Genomic DNA, 18,641 nt, shown 5'->3' with positions numbered 1-18,641 from the left:
CTTTTAAAATTGTGACCTTTCTATAGCACGGCATAGGGAATAAGGTCTTGTTTTCTTTCTTTCTTTCTTTCTCTCTCTAGATGGTAGTGAAGAAACAGAGAAGCAACTCTACCTGCAGAAAGTGAAGCGCTTCTGCTGTCAGACTAAAAATGACTGGTATAGAGTTTACCTTGTCCGAAAGCTTACTAATCAGTATGGAATGGAGTTCACACAGAGGCTTTCCAGTGAACAACAGTATCTCTGGGTATTTCCATCGGAAGTAATTCAACAGCAACAGGTAATACACATCTGTTTCTATTGTTAATAAATTTGAGGTGTTTATTTCTGAGCTATGGCTTGGTACACAAGGGCCAAATGGAGTGGCTCTTAAGAAGGAATTTGCAGAAATAAAAGGAATTTGTTTTGCTTACATTGAGATTTCACCCTCTAAGCTAAGGTTTATTCACTCAGGCCTTTGGTAACTAAGCTGGTTTCTATGGTGGTGCTCATCTTTTAGTGAGTTAGGTAGGTCTAATTTTATTCACTGAGCATTTTAGGTATATTGTGCTATACACTGTTTTAAATTTTCTGGTTTCAATTGTTTTTATCTGTTTTTTATCTTGTAAGTCACTTGTATTTTTTTGTTAAAAAGTAACTAACAAATATATCTAATATTAATAAGCAAAACATATTGCTTTGGCTAGAGAGCTTAGTGATAACTTAGAATGATTGGGCAGGCATCTATTACCCTTCCGAAGTTTGAAATTCGACTGCAGATTGCTGGGCAGATTCTGTAGTTACAGCACATTGTTTAGAATGTGCTTTCATATTCACACTTTTTAAAAATGGGACTTGGTATTTTGTGGCCTCAGAGTCATCAGCACAATCAGATGGATCGGTTCCTGGTATGCGGCAGAAACTACAGAGTGGTTCGTGATGCTTTGGGAAAAGCAATAATAGAATGCCAGGCAGATGGTATTGCAGCAGCCCTGAAGGTAAAGCCATTTCTTTTGATTTCATATATTCCTGATGATTTTTTCTTCCCTCCTTCCTTTGTATATCTCAGCTCTATTAACAAGGTTTTCTTGCTTACTATTGATGCCAAAGCCCAAATATTCATCTGTGTTCTATGGTTTACTTCTTGTGCTTATCAAATTACAAGCCATTCTTGCATTGGGTGGAGTATCAGGGCTGAATTTCAGCACGCAACATGTTGCATTAGAAACACTGACTGCTTATCAGTGATGGACTTCCTTCACTGTGCCATTTTGTAGTGTCCTTCATATGTTCTTACCCAGATCTGGGTGGATCTCCTACCTACAGGAGAAATTTGGCAAATGAAGAAATCCCAATTGAAATACTCTTGCCATAGGTGATGGAATCTTACTGACTACCAGATTGAAACAGTGTCAGGGAAACATTTACAAAAGTTGTGCCTTTAGTGTCTTTTTTTGGACACATCTTTGGACTGATGCACTAGATGAGATCTTTGTGACCTGGTACCATTTCATGGGCGTGTTTTCTGTACCAATATCCATGACTGCTAATAGCCAAAGATGGAAGCTTAACTATTAATAATCTCTCATTTCTTGCCCTCTTCTCCACCCTGCCCCACCCCCAATCCCAGCCTTGGTAACTTGTGCCTTCTTTTTCAGGCATGCAATGTCTCCAAGTCTGTCCAGGCTGTTCATTTTCTCTTGGCTGTCTTCAGAGAGTTCACATCTCTGTATGGATGCAAGGAGCTGAGTCTTCATCCGAAGCAGGAGGTAAATGCCTTTGCCTTGGTGCCAGTTTGCATGTTGCCTTGTGCACAAGTGCTGCTTCTTTAGGAGAGAGGAAGATTTAGGATATCGATTATAGAACTGAGCAAAGGTGGTTGTTTTCCCCAACTTTCATTTGAAAATCCGTTGAAAGGCATTGACCTATATGCATTATTAATCACCTTCCAAACATTTGATTATCTTAGTTGACCATAGTTCATATGAAGATTGAAATGAGTCTAGTTGACAAATCTCACCTTACTTTTTGTAAAATAATTTTCTTCTTATTTCAGCAACGTGATGTTATCAAGGAGTTCATCCAGAGCTCCAACGTTCTTCCTTCTCCAGAGCTGGGGAAATTTGCAGAATCTCTGATGGATAACCATCCCCCCTCACTAGCATTGAGCCCCCAAGATTCCAGCCACAAGAGGGTAGTGATTGAAATGGCAATTCACACTGCTGCTGTCTTGCTGTCTGGCCAGAATCGAATCCTTGAACCTCTAAGGAATCTGGCATTCTCACCACATACCATGCAGGTAAAGAAGTGAATCTTCCATTTTCCTTTGCAATTCCCATCAGTTACTGCACTCATTACTGTTTTACTTGCATTTCCTGCCTGTCTGCCATCACACAGAAACAGTCCTCGCCTGCATGCAAGCATAACACACTTTGGCGAAAGACTTCAACTGAAGATCTTAATGCATGAGCAGGAGGACACTGCATATTACAGTATTCTAGTTCCGCTTTGATATTATTCTTCTCCCCCTCCAGGTTGCTTTTCTGCCAACAATGCCAGAAGACTTACTGGCTCAGGCTGTGAGATGGGAAGGAACAAGAACACTTCGATGGTATAGTAAGTACCATGCTCAGGCTTGGGAGCAGCCTAGAGAGCTATTTTTCCCCAATGGTGTATTGTCCCCTAAAAACAGTGGAAATAATCCAGGGTATGATGGGGATTTAATTTTGCTGCTTCCATATATTATTCTCCTGTCAAATTACTGTGTCTATCCATTTAGGCACAAAGACATATGGTTAAGTGTCAGTGGGTGGTACCCAATTCACTCATTCTTTTAGTGCAAGGATTTCCACTTCCGCATCAGATTTTCCCTGTCTTCCCTCCCCATGCACCTCCATGACCTAAACTTTAAATGTACTTTGTGCAAGTGAAATAAGCAGACCTGAAACATTCCAAGATATTTTGATGTGTACCATGGGAACAAGTAGCAGATTGATAGAAATATTTGTTTCTGAAAGCATCCAGAGGTATTTCGAGATCAAATTCTGTAATGAGACTCTGCTAGCAGAGTTGGTTATCAGAATTAGCAGAAATTTGTTCATATTTGCCCCACCGTGCATCAATTTGCACTTGTTTACATTTTATTGCATTTGCCATTTTACTGCCCAGTAACTTAGCTTGAAGAGGTTCTTTTGGAGCTCTTTGCAATCTCTTTTTAACAACTCTAAACAATTTAGTAGCAAATACCAACCTCACTGCTCAGCCCTAACTAGATAACTTACGAACAAGCACAGGTTCCAATACCAATATTTGGAGGACTCTCCTATTTCTCTTCATTCAGAGAACTGTCCATTTTTTCCTACTCTACTTCCTGCTATGTAGCCAATTCCTGATCCATGAGAGGAGCTTTCCTCTTATTCCTTGAGTGCTAAGCTTACTCAGGAGTCTTTTGTGAGGTACCTTGTCAAAAGCTTTTTGAAAGTCCAGGTTTCCTGTGTCAGCCATATCATCTCTATATGCTTGTTCACACATTCAAATAGCATTAATAAGTGTTTTTTGTTTGTTTTAGGGGTGAAGGTCTAAATTGTTGAGCTTTTTTTAGGGAGGGCAGCGACAAAAATAGATCAACAATAAGTCATCCCGCCAGCGGAAACTCTCTTCCGCTCTGGAAATCGTGTGCAGATAAAGGAAAGAGGGAGGGAGTGGGGGCGAATGCTCCTTTTCACTCATGGACGAAAATGAGCCCACAGTCAACTTTTAACAACCGGGGGTTGACCTGTCGATCACAGTCGACCTGTTGGACAGCCCTGTTCTATATGTTTGGTTATTTTATATTTAACTCCATCAGGTATAGGGCAGGGAATGAGTTCTCGATAGGTTAGAATTCCCTTTGTTCCATTGATAGTACCATTGTGCTGAGGCTCTGCTTCGTGTGCCTCCTCAATGAGAGGTCCGAAGGGTGGCAGCACAACACGGGCCATTTCTGCAGTGGCTCCCTGTTTGTAGAATGCTCTCCCCAGGGAGGTTCGCCTGGCACCATCATTATACAGTGGTACCTCTACTTATGAATAACTCTACTTACGAATGGAGCTCCGTCCGCCATCTTGGATGCGGTTTAGATAGGATTTTTTCTACTTACTTATTTTTTTCAATAGGGTTGCTTCTACTTACGATTTTTTTTCTCCCAATGCATTCCTATGGGATTCGACTTAAGAATGTGTGTTCGGAACGCGTTAAATTCGTAAGTAGAGGTACCACTGTACACCTTTAGGCACCTGCCAAAAACTTTCCTCCTTAAGCAGGCCTTTGATTGATTGACATCCAGTGCCCTTTAAAAATGTGTTGGGGAGTTATTGGGATGTTTTTGTTTTTGCTTTGCTTTTGTTTTTATATCGTGTTTTTATATTGTGAACTGCCCTGAGACCTGTGCCAAAAACTTTCCTCCTTAAGCAGGCCTTTGATTGATTGATTGACATCCAGTGCCCTTTAAAAATGTGTTGGGGAGTTATTGGGATGTTTTTGTTTTTGCTTTGCTTTTGTTTTTATATCGTGTTTTTATATTGTGAACTGCCCTGAGACCTGTGGGTATAGGACAAATGAATGAATGAATGAATGAATAAGTAAGTAAGTAAATAAATAAATAAATAAATAAACATTCTTCTTTTTTTCAAATTAGCATGTCCAAATGGTCATCCCTGCACTATTGGAGAGGTAAGAGCTTTCACAGATGGTGTGTGTATTCTAGTTTATTTCTTTAAAAGCAGTCAGTGGTACAGTTTGTGTAGCACTTCATTCTTCTTCAACTTTCTGTCACGTGTTCAAGGGCTGACTTGCAAAGCAAACTAAATCAGAACTTTGCTGTGTGTGTGGCTTTTGTTTCTTTGTTTCTTTAGTTTTGCAATTGCTTATCATTTTGAAAGATAGTTGAACCTTAGGGTACGCTTATCCAAGCAGAATTACTTTAGATTTCTGCTTCTAATATTCCATCCCTCTCTTCTTTCAGTGTGGTCGTCCCATGCAACGTGGTTTGTGTGTTGATTGTCGTGCTGTAATAGGAGGCGACAACCACAGAGCAGTGCCAGGCTTTCAAGAAGCACAGTATGTTTTTATGTTAGCTTTTTGGAATGTGGAATGGCAAATACTTTTTTAGAGTGTTCCCTAGTCCCCTAAAGATTGGGAGGTGGGATCTATGCAGCTATTTAAGGTGAATCTGTTATAGAACAGGGCTCTGCCCCATCAAGTTGTAACAACTTTAGAGGTATAAAAAAGCAATTTACCTTCCTAGATTACTGCAGTGATTTCCAGTTCACCTATTTCAATGGCCATATTCAGAAGAACACCCAAGGCTTCAAAACCTACTATTTAGGAAGTTATGGCTGCCCCCTCCCCTATCCTTTCCCCTCTTCCTATCATGTTCCACTTTTGACCCAAAGATCTGGGCTTGTATTGATTTGACCCAAAGATCTGGGCTCCCTATTTTATGTCCAAAGTAGAGAACTTTGACTTAACACTGCTCACAATTATCTGAGAGTAATTCTCTGTTGGACTTACTTCTGAGTCCAATGCATGTATAGAACAGGCATTAACAAACAAGAAAAAAGCCAGGATCGTACTATGGCTTTCCTGATTTTTTAACTTCATGAACTTCATTCACCCCTCATTTTTATTTATTTATTAGAAGAATTTCTATATCTCTTTATATAAGACACGTCAAGGCAATTTACAGGATAAACAGTTCACTAAAAACACAACAACAGCATTAAAAACAAGTCAAGGGGGTAATTTAAGTTGAAACATATAGAACAGCAAATAATGTTATTTTAACATTTTACATACTACCTATGTAATATGTTTGTATCTATTGTTTTAGTGTGATGATAATTATTGTCTGGATGTCTGGGAATCATAGAATTTTTAAGCGCAGAAAAGTACTGTTTTGTAGCAAGTGTGCACACACCGACTATATTATTCTGTGCAGGAGTATTCAGGACAGGTCACAAACTGGCCATGTGCTTGGAAAACCTGAAAAAAGAGAAGCTGAGGTAGCCTCTGAGAGGGAGATGTCTCCAGCTGTCCTGATTCTGATTCGCTTGCTCACTCATTTGTCACTGCTTCTGGGAGCCACAAAAGATCACCAGGTATTTTCAAATAGAACTAGAACTGCGCAATTCTGTCTGAAAAGCATTGCTTCATGAAAACTGAAGAAAGCCTATCTGAAATGAGCTCATTTTTTTTTAAAAAATGGTTTATTCTCAGTATCTTGTGAAGGAGATGATCGGGTGCAAGCATGTCTCGTCTGGGATGTGTTTCCACTTGAGGCAAAGTGCCCCACTGTTTTTGTTTTTTAAAGTATTATTTTAAAAATGTGGTTGTTAACGATTCATGCAGAAATTCTTTTGTTACATTTCAACAATACATGGAGGATTATTTATACTCCAGAACTGAAGGGAAAGTAAGACTGTTAGCAAGCTTCATATATATAGTATGGGAAACAGCCCTACTAGAAAAATTAACCAATAAGCTGAAACTGACATGGGGGCAAATAGAAGAAGACGGCTTCACCCCAGTATGGCTCCCCTTTATCACATACACAGCCCAACAAGACAACGACAAAAATCCACCAACAGCATACAAATCAGTATGGCTAACCTGATCCAAAACACCCATCCACCCCCACTCACACACGAAACAAAGACCACCACAGCCAATCACAAATGAGCAATCATACCCTAGGCCAACTCTAACATCCCTCACCACCAAAGGAACGAACAGCGAACAGCAGAGAACTAGTACAAGCGATGCTGACAAAAAACTCCACATTCACATCTTTCCCCCATCTACCTCTTTTCCCCTTTTCTTCCCAATGTCTCAACAAATGAAACTGATCTGTAAAAATGTTATGAGAGACATTGCACATACTTTTGTAAATCAAGAAAATATTTAATAAAAAAAAAGCAAGCTTCATATATGGATAAATGTTTCCTTGAAGCTGAAAAGGTACAGTGGTACCGCAGTCTATGAACTTAATCTGTTCTGGAAGTCCGTTCTTAAACTAAAACCATTCTTAAACCAAGACACACTTTCCCTAATGAGGCCTCCTGCCGGTGCCCTTCCACTGTTCGGCTTCCATTCTTAGACTGAGGTAAAGTTCGCAAACCGGGACACTACTTCTGGTTTTGTGGAGTTCGTAAACCGAATAGTTTGTAAACAGGACTGTTCTTAAACCGAGGTACCACTGTACTGTACTCAGTTTCTCATACTATAGTGGACACTTGTGGTAGACAGTTCATTACAATAGACTTCTGGCTTCCTCAAGGATGAAATCATTTAGCACAGTTGTCCAACGATTTGGCATCAGGTGGTATTGACATTACACAGGCGCCTTCACTATACTCTTTTCAGCCCCTCCTAAAAACATTTTTGTTTAGACAAGCCTCAGGTTTTTAATTTTTATAAATGTTTTGATTATTTTACTACTAATCTTTCTGTTTTATTCTTTTTGTAAACACTTTGAGATTTTTCAATAATCAAGCAGCATATAAATTTTATGAAATAAATAAATGACTGACTGTTACTCTGCATGCCCTGCAATAGAACTGCACATTGCTCACTCTGAACCTTGCATTTTGTTCTTGGAAGTCCCTGCTACAGATCATAAAACCACCGGTTCGGGATCCAGTGAGCTTTCTCATGCAGCATATTCTTAAGGACTTGGAGCAACTGATGAATACTCTTGGGAAGAGTGCTGATGAAACCACCAATGTTGTCCATCTCATTCTTTGTAGCCTTCTCAAGGAGCCTCACCAACAGACAGGCCAATGTAAGGAGAGCAACTTGCAAAATGTGGTTGCTTACATTTCTAGTAAAGCAGGCCTAAATTCACAGCATTGGCGTTATATTTCAAAGTTGATTGAGGCAGTCGTGGCAGAGTTCTCACAAAGAGCTGTATTGTACCTATTTCTAAAAATAAGTAACTTATTTTAATAAGTGAGTGGCATGTAGTGGCATGTCTGCTCTTAACCTGATTTCATAGTCTCATTGCTTTCATTATTTAACTATCCACTTTTCAAAATGGTCCTGTTTGCATTACTGGTGGTTCTGGGTAAATTCCTTTATTGGGCTTTGCATTATTGAATCATAGTACTGATAAAGTGAAGAATACACACAGAGTATCTTGTTTTTACAATATACACTGTAATTTACATGCAAGAATGCTGTCCACATTGAATGGGCTTGGCTCCTTTTGTGACTTTATGTGAGTCACTTAATGACTATACACAGAATAGGCCTGTGCATCACCCTGGAACATATATAGAAGCCACACCAAATTTGACACATTCTGATGTTTTAGAGCTGTTACCCCCTTAATGCCATGGTTCTCACATAGTACTAAGCCATGGTTGGGGAACTTCCTTGGCTCCACAGTCCAGATACGCATCAGACTTAACCTCACCAGCCAAATTTGGCAGGTGGACACCGGTCAATAATCTGATGTCACAAATGTCACAATGATATCAGGTGATTTGGCACTTTGAAGTCCCAAAGTTGAGACTTCAAAGCTCTGTGCAGGGCAGTTGGCAAACTTGCCAAGAACCCTACACAGTAACTTTAAAGCTCCTGAGACTTTGGCTGTCCGGTCCACCAGCTAATGGGTTGTATAGCCAAAGCTTGCTTTTTGCAGACATCAGTTCTTCATGTTAATTCTCCTTTGAGAAACTCTCATGCACTGCTGATCCAGCAGGCTTTAGTTCTCCCACTCATCCATGGATAGGCAATGTGCCTTCTTTTGCCAATGTGCAGTTGGGAACACACTTTGTTTCCATATTCTGCACTGGCATGTGGGTCTCTATGTGTCCCACACCTGAAAGCACATATGATGCCAGATGTAGGGCAGGTGGGTGTGGTTTGGAGGAAATTGCCTTATGGGCCAAGTTTGGCCCCCAGCTTAGTGTCATGTGTGAACCCTGTTCAGCAGCTAAACCAGTGTTTCTCAACCTTTTTTGGGCCAAGGCACACTTGTTCCATGAAAAAAATCACGAGGCACACCACCATTAAAAAAGTTAAAAAATTTAACTCTGTGCCGCCCTATATTTACTATATAATTATGACTGTAAGAAACACTTGCCAATTGCTGTGTTGGTTGCAATCTCCTGTAATAAGGCTTCACAAGCCGCTGATTTCTCTGCCAGCACAATCCTTTGCTCAGCAAGTTTCAGGTTGAGCTCATCCAGCCAGCTTCTTTAAGTTTGTCTAAAACCACCCTCCCGTGGTGGTGGCTGTTGAGAGCTGCGCTCGCTCTGCGTCGTGACCCAGCCGGCTTCCTTTCCGGCGGGTCAGTGATGTTTATTGGCGGCCGCCAGGCACGTGACAATGCAAATCGCCCTTCTCGTCGCCACACGTCACGGCACACCAACCAGCGTCTCGCGGCACACTAGTGTGCCGCGGAACAGCGGTTGAGAAACGCTGAGCTAAACCATGGTTTGTTTACTAACAACAAACTATGATCTGAAGCCATGGTTTGTTATTGACTTACAAGTCTTGGTTTGTTAAACATGGCTTAGCATTATGTTAGAGCCTGGCACCCTCCCTTAGTCATGGTTTGTTTGACCATCCCATTCCAGAAACTCACCAAGCATAAAGCAGGAACAACAGAAAAAAAACTTTGGCAAAATAAGCTATGATTTGTTTGTGCATCTGTGGGGCAACTCTTTGTTACATCATGGTTTGTTAAACGAACCATAGCCTTAGTATTTTGTGCAAACCAGGCTAGACAATGGAGGGATGTGTAGCTTATGTGACCTTTTTTGGTAGTCAGGGGAAGAAACCAGGTTTCCTCCTTTTGGAGGCTAATACAGGCAGAAGAAACTGGGAATTGCTATCAATAATCTCCAGCCCTTTAACAAAAGCAGCGACAGAGAACTATTAATTGTTACTGCTACTGCCACTTTCCATAGCTGGCCCATGCCACATAACTGCATGCAAGGAAGCAGGGATAATAAGAAGGTGTTTCATGCAATAAATGTTCTTTTGCAGGGCCAGTGCGTTTTGATGGTCAACTCTCCACAAAAGAGCAAAGAAACAGCTGGGAGGGAATTGTTGCACGGATCATTCTTCCTGAACTGGAGGTAACAATAACACACTTCAAAATTTGTATTTTCTGACAGTACACAGACTAGCCTTATGGATTATACATATTACATTAGCAGCAGATACAACATACATTGTTATCCTCATTACAGTGGAACATGCAGTGATGTGTATGCAGATAGGTCTGTCACTTCTGCAAGGCTGACAGAGTAGCTGTTGAGCAGGGGAGGGAAAGCACAAGAATGAGAAATCTTTATCTACTGCTGATTTAGCAACAGATAATGTCACCTGTCAGCTGCAGGAAGCAGTGGGGATTCTAGCAGATGCTACGTTGACCTCCCCATTCTTTTTGTGGTGCAGAAGAGAAAGTAAGGGACGCGGGTGGTGCTGTGGGTTAAACCACTGAGCCTAGGGCTTGCTGATTGGAAGGTTGGTGGTTCAAATTGCTGTGACGGGGTGAGCTCCCGTTGCTCAGTCCCAGCTCCTGCCAACCTAGCAGTTCGAAAGCATGTCAAAGTGCAGTTAGATAAATAGGTACCACTCCAGCAGGAAGGTAAACGGCGTTTCTGTGCGCTGCTCTGCTGCGCCAGAAGCGGCTTAGTCATGCTGGCCACATGACCCGGAAGCTGTACGCTGGCTCCCTCGGCCAGTAAAGCGAGATGAGCGCCGCAACCCCAGAGTCATCCGCAGCTGGACCCTAACGGTCAGGGGTCCCTTTACCTTTAGAGAAAGTAAGCATGAGAATCCTCTCTTTGAAATCTAATGTGCCCAGTAATTCCTTCCAAGGCTAGTGGATAAAGTAATGGTGTGCACTTAGGGAAGGCATTGCCAAGGGCAGGTTTAGCCCTATCCATTCTTACTGTCTGACATGAGCACCAGATCTTGTCCAGATTACTGCATAAAATTGTTTGGGAGTTCCTAGGGACTGAGGGAGTTGTGCTCTGCAAAGCTTCACCCTGGGTTCAGTTTCTTGCTGTGATGCTACAGCAGGACTCTAGAAGCTAGTTTTTTTATTTATATTGATAGGAGTACATTTGAAATAACATTTACTAATTAGAAAAATTAAAGACTTCTCTTTCAGAACTAACTCTCCTTGATACCCCACACCTGCAAATTTCATAATAGTTCTAAGGAAGTGAGCATTTCACGTTTTGAGAGCTAAGGTGTTCAGAACCCACAGGTGAACTACCAGTTTCTATTATTCAAGATGCAGTTAGAATCACACCAGTTCCTAGATCAGCATTAAACCCCACTTCCCAGCCATGCCTTAGAGAGAGGGGGGGGGGCTGCATCTTAATGGTTATAACCCTCACTCCCTAATTTTCCCCATGCAGGTTCTGGATAAAACACTTCTGGAGTTGAATCGACAAATCAGTGAAGATGAGAGAATCTCTTCGAACCCAGTAGTGAAAGTTGTATATGGGGACCCTGCAACCTTCCTGTTCACACTGACCAACAGCCCTGTACACTGTTCCAGGATGTGGAGCTGCAAGAAGAGGATCTCCGTTGAGTACCTGGGGCATGTTGTCCAGCAGAAAGGTGGCAAGGACACACTGCCCATCTTATGGAAGTTTCTGCAAAAGGTGAGCATGCCCAGATTTTTGCCAATGGCCCTATTACGGGAATACACGAGTCAGAAACTGCCATGCAAGGGACCCAAGTGTACACTGCTCTTCATAATTTATAAAGGGGAAACCCTAATATATGCCCTTCATCTTCCTTTCTCTTTTCCTTCGTTTTATGAATGTTATGACTTTGATCTTATGAGCAGAAGTCTCCTGTCAGCTACTTGTCAAAAGCTGAAGTACATCAGTAAGCATCAAACCAGGCAGGTGCTTTGAAATATTAAAATCACAGTCATAGCATAAGATAACTTTATGCTGGTATCTGTGATGTAATGACTATCAGAGACCCAAGTCTACTTTACCTCCCAAAGGTATTGAGTGCTGTCAGAACTGGATTAAGGGAACTGTTATTCATGTTTCTGTAGCTGAGATTGAGAGGAACCTAAGGACAAGGGGAAAATTCTACTGTTAGAAGTTTTTTGTTGATCCAACACCTAGCTGTTTAACCCTTTTCTGCACCTGGATACCACTTGCCTTACCATCTGTGGCGGGGGGGGGGGGAGAGAGACTGGGTCACAGTATCTTTTCTTCCTTTGGATGGATGAATACTTGGGGGGTTCCCAGCTTTCATTGCAGGTTGGGGGGGAAATGGACACAAAATTATCACACGCACACCCCAATTAGAAGAAGTGCTTAGTCTTAGGCTTCACCAAGAAGCTGAAGAAAAGATTCATGACCACTTTTAGTACTCTTTTATAGCAAAATGAGACATGTTGGAATGATGTGCAGTTTATTTTGTGTTAAAAAATATTGTTGGGGGGGGTCTTATGTGATGAGATGAGCTTTGCACAGAGCAAGGTCTACTTGTACCAAGCAGATCTCTGCCCAGAATGACTTAAAAGTAAATGCTTCATTTATACCTTTTTCCTGGTGGAAATATTACTAGAATTGAGAATATTTTTTTGCAGCTGTAGAAAAATAAGGGGCCAAGTGGTTTAGGCAAAAAGCCAGAGGGGATGCATAAAATTGTGTAAAGCTGAAACCAAGAGAGAGATTGTGCAGGGGTCCTGCTTATTTTGAAATCTGGTAGCCCCTTACTAAATTTGCTTTGTAATGAAGTTATACCTGTGGGAAGCCATGTTCTACGGACTTTCCAGATATGAAGAGTTCTGTGTATATGTTAATTTCTGCTTATTGACAACCACCAGTGCTGATTCTTCTACATGGGAGTGACTCACCTGGTGAGGCAGAGCTATAGTTGCTTCCTGGAAGCAGCATCATTGTGAGGTGACAGCAAGGGGTGGGGGGGCTATGCAGCAGCAGAGGCAATCTGGTACTCTCACGAGTGCACCTGCACAGGCCCAACCTCACTGCCATTTCGCTCCTGGCTCTCCTGGTAAGCGGCAGTGATACCACTGTCTGGGCCAGGTGCAGCAATTGCCTCCTAAGGGGAAAGCTACTCATGCTTCTGTAGTCTTTCAACTCCTCTTATCTCATTAACACTACTCTGCTTCATTTTTAGGAAGCTGAATTGAGACTGGTGAAGTTTTTGCCAGAAATTCTGGCCCTGCAGAAATACTTGGTGAAAAGGTTCCAGAACGTGTCAGAGCTGGAATACCGAAAGATTGAAGATTTTCTCAACATTTCCGCAGGTAGACTCTCCCATATTAAGTTAGCAGAGCATTAAGGCGTGTGGTTAACAGCAAGCTTCACATTTATACAAGTCATCCCTGTTTTGTGACCTTGCACAGAGCAAAAAAGAGGAGAAAAAATGGTCACCTCATTGTGGCAATGCATCCTTCAGGAAAACACAACCATTGTTTTTGTAGACATAATGGATATGATCCAACTAAAATTAAGCATTTTGAAGTCTCTCTGATTTGAGAGGAAACATTAGAGACATGCTTAAATTTCTGCCATTGAAATCATTGGGATCCAGAAGTGTTTAAACCAACCTGGATCATGATCCATTTTAGCAGTGGGAAGCCATGATCTGACCAGGAGATAGAACTTGCTTATATTTGTAGCAGCATTTCATCACAATTAATTTGGGGATTCAGTGCTACAACGTACAGTGGTGGACACTAGCTTAGATGGCTTTGAACGATGGCATTCATAGAGGATAGGTCTACCTGAAAATTAGGCAGCTTAGTGAAATGGGATGCCTGAAACCAGAAACCAGAAACTAGATATAAACGTCAGGAAAGGGTGTTGACTTTGTGCCATGCCTAGGGCTTCCCAGAAACATGTGGCTGGCAGTTATGGGTACTGGATTAGGCAGACCTTAGGTCTGCTTCAGTAGGCTGCTCTTAGATTCTTACTTCCTGAACCAAAACTTACTTGGGCAATAGCTCCCTTAGAAAGACATGCAGAACTTTGCAATCTTGCATATGTCACATGCTGTTTGTTTCTTGCATATTCCAGAAGGCAAGAGGTGCCTTATGACAAACAGAGTGAAGATATTTCTGGCTGTTTGGAACAAACTGAGATCTTCCTTGGAAACCAGTGGTGAGTGGCCAGTTTACATCATTACTCTAGAAAAATAGTAAGATTGAGAGGTCACCTGGTGCCATCTAATGGTAGCTTGGGTCTTTAATGCTGGAAGAAACACACACTAGTCTCGTCTCCTGAAAAGAGTCTAAAAAGGTTGTTCCATTTAGCAGTCTCTCCTTTTACAGTACTCCCCCACCCACCCTTAACACAGGACAGGGTGAACTAGTAGAACATAACACAGGACATTTGAGTTTAGAGCAAAGGACTGTGCAGTTTATTACAAGAATGTGTTGGATTGGCAACTTTGAGATTAAATTTAAGTGGCAATGGATAGGAGGGACCCAATGTCTGTGTGAGAGCTAAAAAGAGAGGTACAAAAGTGCAGGTATTACCTATTCCAGAATTATAGAAGGGAAAGAGGGATGGATCAAGTTTCTCTGGCCTTTGGACGCAGGGGTGGTAGCAATTACGGGTCTATACATTATGAGTGCTTGGGAGTCAGACACCCTGGCTTTTTTATTAACAGCTGCTTTGTCATCAACCCAGGAAGATGGAAGTAATAGGCGATTGAGGGCAGATTGATCCCTTCTAAATCTCCTTGGACTCCTTATGGCATGGAGCTAGTCTTAATGGTGTTGGGTGGTTTATGTATTGTGTGCCTCTCTTGGAGACTAACATATACAATATATAAAAATAATGGATATGGAGCTAAGGGAGGGAACACTGTGGGAAGGAGACGGAGGTCAAGCTATGACTGATCCTGAACCAAAAGGCCCGGCTTGGGCAGCTCAGGATTGTACACGGAAGGCTTAGTGGAATCTCTAATACGCTTGATCATCTAATGGAGAAGTTTTCTTAGATCAAGGGGAAAGGAAACTGCATTTAAGTTGCAAATTTCCCCACCATAGCTGGCAAGTTCAAAAAGTGTGTGTGGAGAGAGAGCTTGAGAAATACTGGTGTAATTCTGGGTGGAGATTCTGATCCTTCGGCTCTGTATTGGCCAAATTAGTGGACACCCCTTGAATGGCTTGATTGACTTAGAAGAGACTAGGCAGAGAGGAAGGCATTTTCATTTTATGGAGTGTGCATTTCTCTTTGCTTAACTGTTTGGAGTCATTCCTTGTGAACATGCTGAAGGTGATTTTTGCCCTGCTTTCCAGCAGGTTTGCTTAGTTCACTACTTTCTAAGACAGAACAAGAATGTGGGAGTCGAGGTGCTGGGGCAAGAGAAAATTAGAAACCTGGTCACTCACTAATGTTTTCTGGTCCAAATGCAGGTGAAATTAAACTCCCCAAAGATTATTGTGCGTCTGACCTCACTTTGAAGAGTGACTTTGAGATCCTTCTGCCTCGCCGACATGGTCTAGGCCTCTGTTCCACTGCCTTGGCCAGTTATCTCATTGGCCTACACAATGACTTTGTCTACACCGTAGAAAAATATACAACAGATGCCAAAAGGTATGCCTGCATGTGTATCTGCTAGAATCCCTGCTACTTCCTGCAGAGTGACAGATAGCCTTATCTGGTGTCAAATCAGCAGTAGAGCAAGATTTCTCATTCTCTTGTGTTCTCCCTCCCCATCTCAACAGATACTCTGTCAGCCCTGCCGAAGTGACGGATCTACATGTGATCACTTACGAGGTGGGGAGGGACTTGAGCCCGCTGATCCTATCCAACTGCCAATACAGCATGGAGAAAGGAGGAGAAGCCCTCCAGGAACTGGAACTGGAAAAAATTGAGCAGCAAATCACTAGCAGATTCCTACAGGGAAAGCCTTTAATCACATTGACAGTATGTATCATGGAAGCTTGATGCTGCCACATAGCTTTCCTGGTGCCTTTTGAGATCCATTTGTCAGGTTAGAGAGCATTATTGCAAAGGCCTGCTCACTGGCATATTTTCTCTCTCTTTCTCACCAGGGCATACCCACTCTGGTATACAGGCATGACCAAAATTATGAGCATCTCTTCAGTGATATCAGAACCAAGCTGAGCCAGGTGAGCTTCAGAGATGGGAGAGAAAGAATACAAAAAGTGGCTGATTGCATTTCAGTAAAGTTTTGTTACCATTAGGATTAGCTTCTTGCTGCACAGTGCCCGATTCTGTGCTTGCTTGGTTTTTGTTGGCATCCTTCTGTCTTGAGAGAGAATGGAGTGCACCTGCAGGGGTGAAGTTAAACCACTAGAGAATCACAGTGCCTGCTGTGGCTGCAGAGACCAGTAATTCGTAACTGCGTGTTTTTGCTGTGTTAGCAGCACTGAAGTAGCGTGTATGGAGGTCAAGCAACTGTGTGTATTGCCCAGACAACAAGACCCCCTTCTTGGCCTCACTGATGTAGTCCATTGGGCACCAGATTGGCTGCAGGTGTTGCCAGAAGGAGGGGGTATAAGATGCCACCCAACCATCTTAAGCACTCCACTGCGGATTTGTGTAGGGTTTACTCCTTAGCCTCCCAAGATGTCCCACAAGGCAGCAGGTACATTGGTAGCCCTTTGGAATTCATTGGGACACTTCCTTCTAGGTGTGCTTGCTGTCCAAGTCAGGGCCTGGCAAACAGCTTCTATAACTTGGAAGAATTATTGCAGAGAAAAGGAGTGGACTATATAGAGACTGAATGCAGTGTTTGCAACAATCTGTGCTGAATGCGTATGGGTTGTGTTTTTTATATATTTTCATGTCTTGAAGGAGTACTTTCCTTTATAGCAAAGGGCAACAATGATGGGCATTGATTGGCTTTCATTCCCTTGAATTACAGAGCTCTCTGCCAAATTCCACAATTGGCATGATCAGTGGGGAGCTGCTATCCTACAGTGACATCTGTGAAGCTCTGTCTGTCACCGAAATAACCTTAGGATTCCTAGCTGTGGCCGGAGGAGACCCAGATATGACTTTGACTAAGTATGTTGACAATATCCTGCAAATGGGCCGTCAGATAAGTGACCACGTGCTGAAGGTAAGTGCAGGGGGAAAGAGGGAAGTAGACTAGGCTGAATGCGATGACTGTCTTACATGGCCCAGGCTAAAGGAGGTGCTCTCTCCTCCCATTTTTTCCAGAGGTCCAAGTTCCATTCACCACAGCAGGTTCTTTGGCATTCCTCTTGACCTTTTGAGCTGGAATGGGGGCCCCACAATTATACTATCTATTGGAGAAAGCACAATGCAACTGTTGTCTTCCAGCTTACGATTTAAGTCCCCTTATTTTGGCTGTTTCTGACTTTTAAAAAGAACGTCTTTTTGCTATTGCAAGTTTTCAGTCAAACCGGTTTTTTGCAAGAACCTAATAATACCACACAGCCTAATGGTTTATCCACACGCACCTTTCCTCCACGCTTTCCAGGCATGGTCCTTGCATTAAAGCTCCACCTGCTCTTCACCGCTGAATTGGAGCAAAATTGCCATTTTTTGCGCTTCAGCTTTAAAGAGCAGGTTTTCGTGGGGAAAAGCTCCGGGGTGAGAAAAAGAGCACTCAGACACAGAGCTTTAAAGCTCAGGCCTGTGCCTGGAAATCACAGGGCAAAACGTTAGTGGGGGTACTTCCTAGCACCCTACTGGTCCAAAACATTCTGCTGCCCCAAGAGGTGTTGAAATGTCACAAAAGGGGATGCTGGTTTCTGTTTAACTTGATACAGATAAAAAGGCAGTTATGTATACACAAGAGTTGAATAACAGTAAACTCTTGGGCACTTTAAGATGAGTTTCAGTGAAAACAGAAACTTAAAGCTATTTTTAAAGAAAAAAGATGTTGCCAGTTGCAAATTTATTGTCTCTAGAGAATATACGTGTAACAGAATGTATATATTAATTTCATTTCATTTATTTTATTCCTTTGCTGCTTTTCACTCACACGGGTCACGAAGAGGCTTACATAGATAAATAATAACATAGTAGAACATCACAATTACAACATAATTCATGCAAAATAATTAGCAAATCAAAAGTAAAATAATTACAAATCATCAATAAAACAACCACCTTCTACTAAACATTATTAACAAAAAACAACTTTTGAAATATATTTGCATTTCTTCTAAATGAAGGTTTAGCTATGTCCACCTCATCTTCATACCTATTGTAAACCTAGTTCTGAATTACAGTAAACTTAAAAATGGTCAAACATTGTGTGTTTCTTACAGGTGCTGAGCCGATGTCACCTAAAGCACATTATTGCACTGTGGCAGCTCCTTTCAAGCCATAAATCTGAACAGCTGCTGCACCTGAAAAAGGTAGGAAGCTGAAGGGGACGAGGATGAGATAACTTGATGTTTTGTGCTCTTGTTCTCCCTTCTTCCCCTAATGATGCTGTTGTGTGTTTCTTCCTTGCCATGTATTTCCCAGGATCCCTTCACAGAGGTCAGTGAATCCTATAAAGAGGAGCTCACTGCAGAGAACACAAAACTCCTCAATGCCTTCCTTATGCACGCTGGGCTGGAGTCCTTCCTCCAAGAGTTGCACGAAATGATCATCCTGAAGCTGAAACATCCCAAAGCTCAGGAAGAGTTCAATCCCAAGTGGAGGTAAGAC

At 42.1% G+C, this 18,641-nt stretch overlaps 1 protein-coding gene across 2 annotated transcripts in view; it reads left to right on the top strand.

Moving 5' to 3' along the window:
• RNF213 (ring finger protein 213) overlaps positions 1-18,641 on the top strand; it is a 92,605-nt gene that overhangs the window by 71,718 nt on the left and 2,246 nt on the right. For both annotated transcript variants that reach the window (XM_088661463.1, XM_088661462.1), the window contains 19 exons: positions 81-277; positions 852-974; positions 1,635-1,745; positions 2,033-2,275; positions 2,511-2,592; positions 4,652-4,686; positions 4,979-5,073; positions 5,954-6,113; positions 7,615-7,795; positions 10,009-10,100; positions 11,397-11,645; positions 13,150-13,279; positions 14,052-14,135; positions 15,398-15,578; positions 15,710-15,911; positions 16,040-16,117; positions 16,876-17,073; positions 18,254-18,343; positions 18,456-18,634. In XM_088661463.1, the coding sequence (XP_088517589.1) occupies positions 81-277; positions 852-974; positions 1,635-1,745; positions 2,033-2,275; positions 2,511-2,592; positions 4,652-4,686; positions 4,979-5,073; positions 5,954-6,113; positions 7,615-7,795; positions 10,009-10,100; positions 11,397-11,645; positions 13,150-13,279; positions 14,052-14,135; positions 15,398-15,578; positions 15,710-15,911; positions 16,040-16,117; positions 16,876-17,073; positions 18,254-18,343; positions 18,456-18,634 (2,710 nt within the window). The remainder of the gene's footprint in view (positions 1-80; positions 278-851; positions 975-1,634; positions 1,746-2,032; positions 2,276-2,510; positions 2,593-4,651; positions 4,687-4,978; positions 5,074-5,953; positions 6,114-7,614; positions 7,796-10,008; positions 10,101-11,396; positions 11,646-13,149; positions 13,280-14,051; positions 14,136-15,397; positions 15,579-15,709; positions 15,912-16,039; positions 16,118-16,875; positions 17,074-18,253; positions 18,344-18,455; positions 18,635-18,641) is intronic.

The sequence above is a fragment of the Zootoca vivipara genome, chromosome 2 (assembly GCF_965207765.1).
Source record: "Zootoca vivipara chromosome 2, rZooViv2.hap1.1, whole genome shotgun sequence".
In the NCBI taxonomy this organism is placed as follows: Eukaryota; Metazoa; Chordata; class Lepidosauria; order Squamata; family Lacertidae; genus Zootoca; species Zootoca vivipara.
Note: the sequence above shows the minus strand (reverse complement) of the source record. Positions and strands in the feature narration are given on the sequence as shown.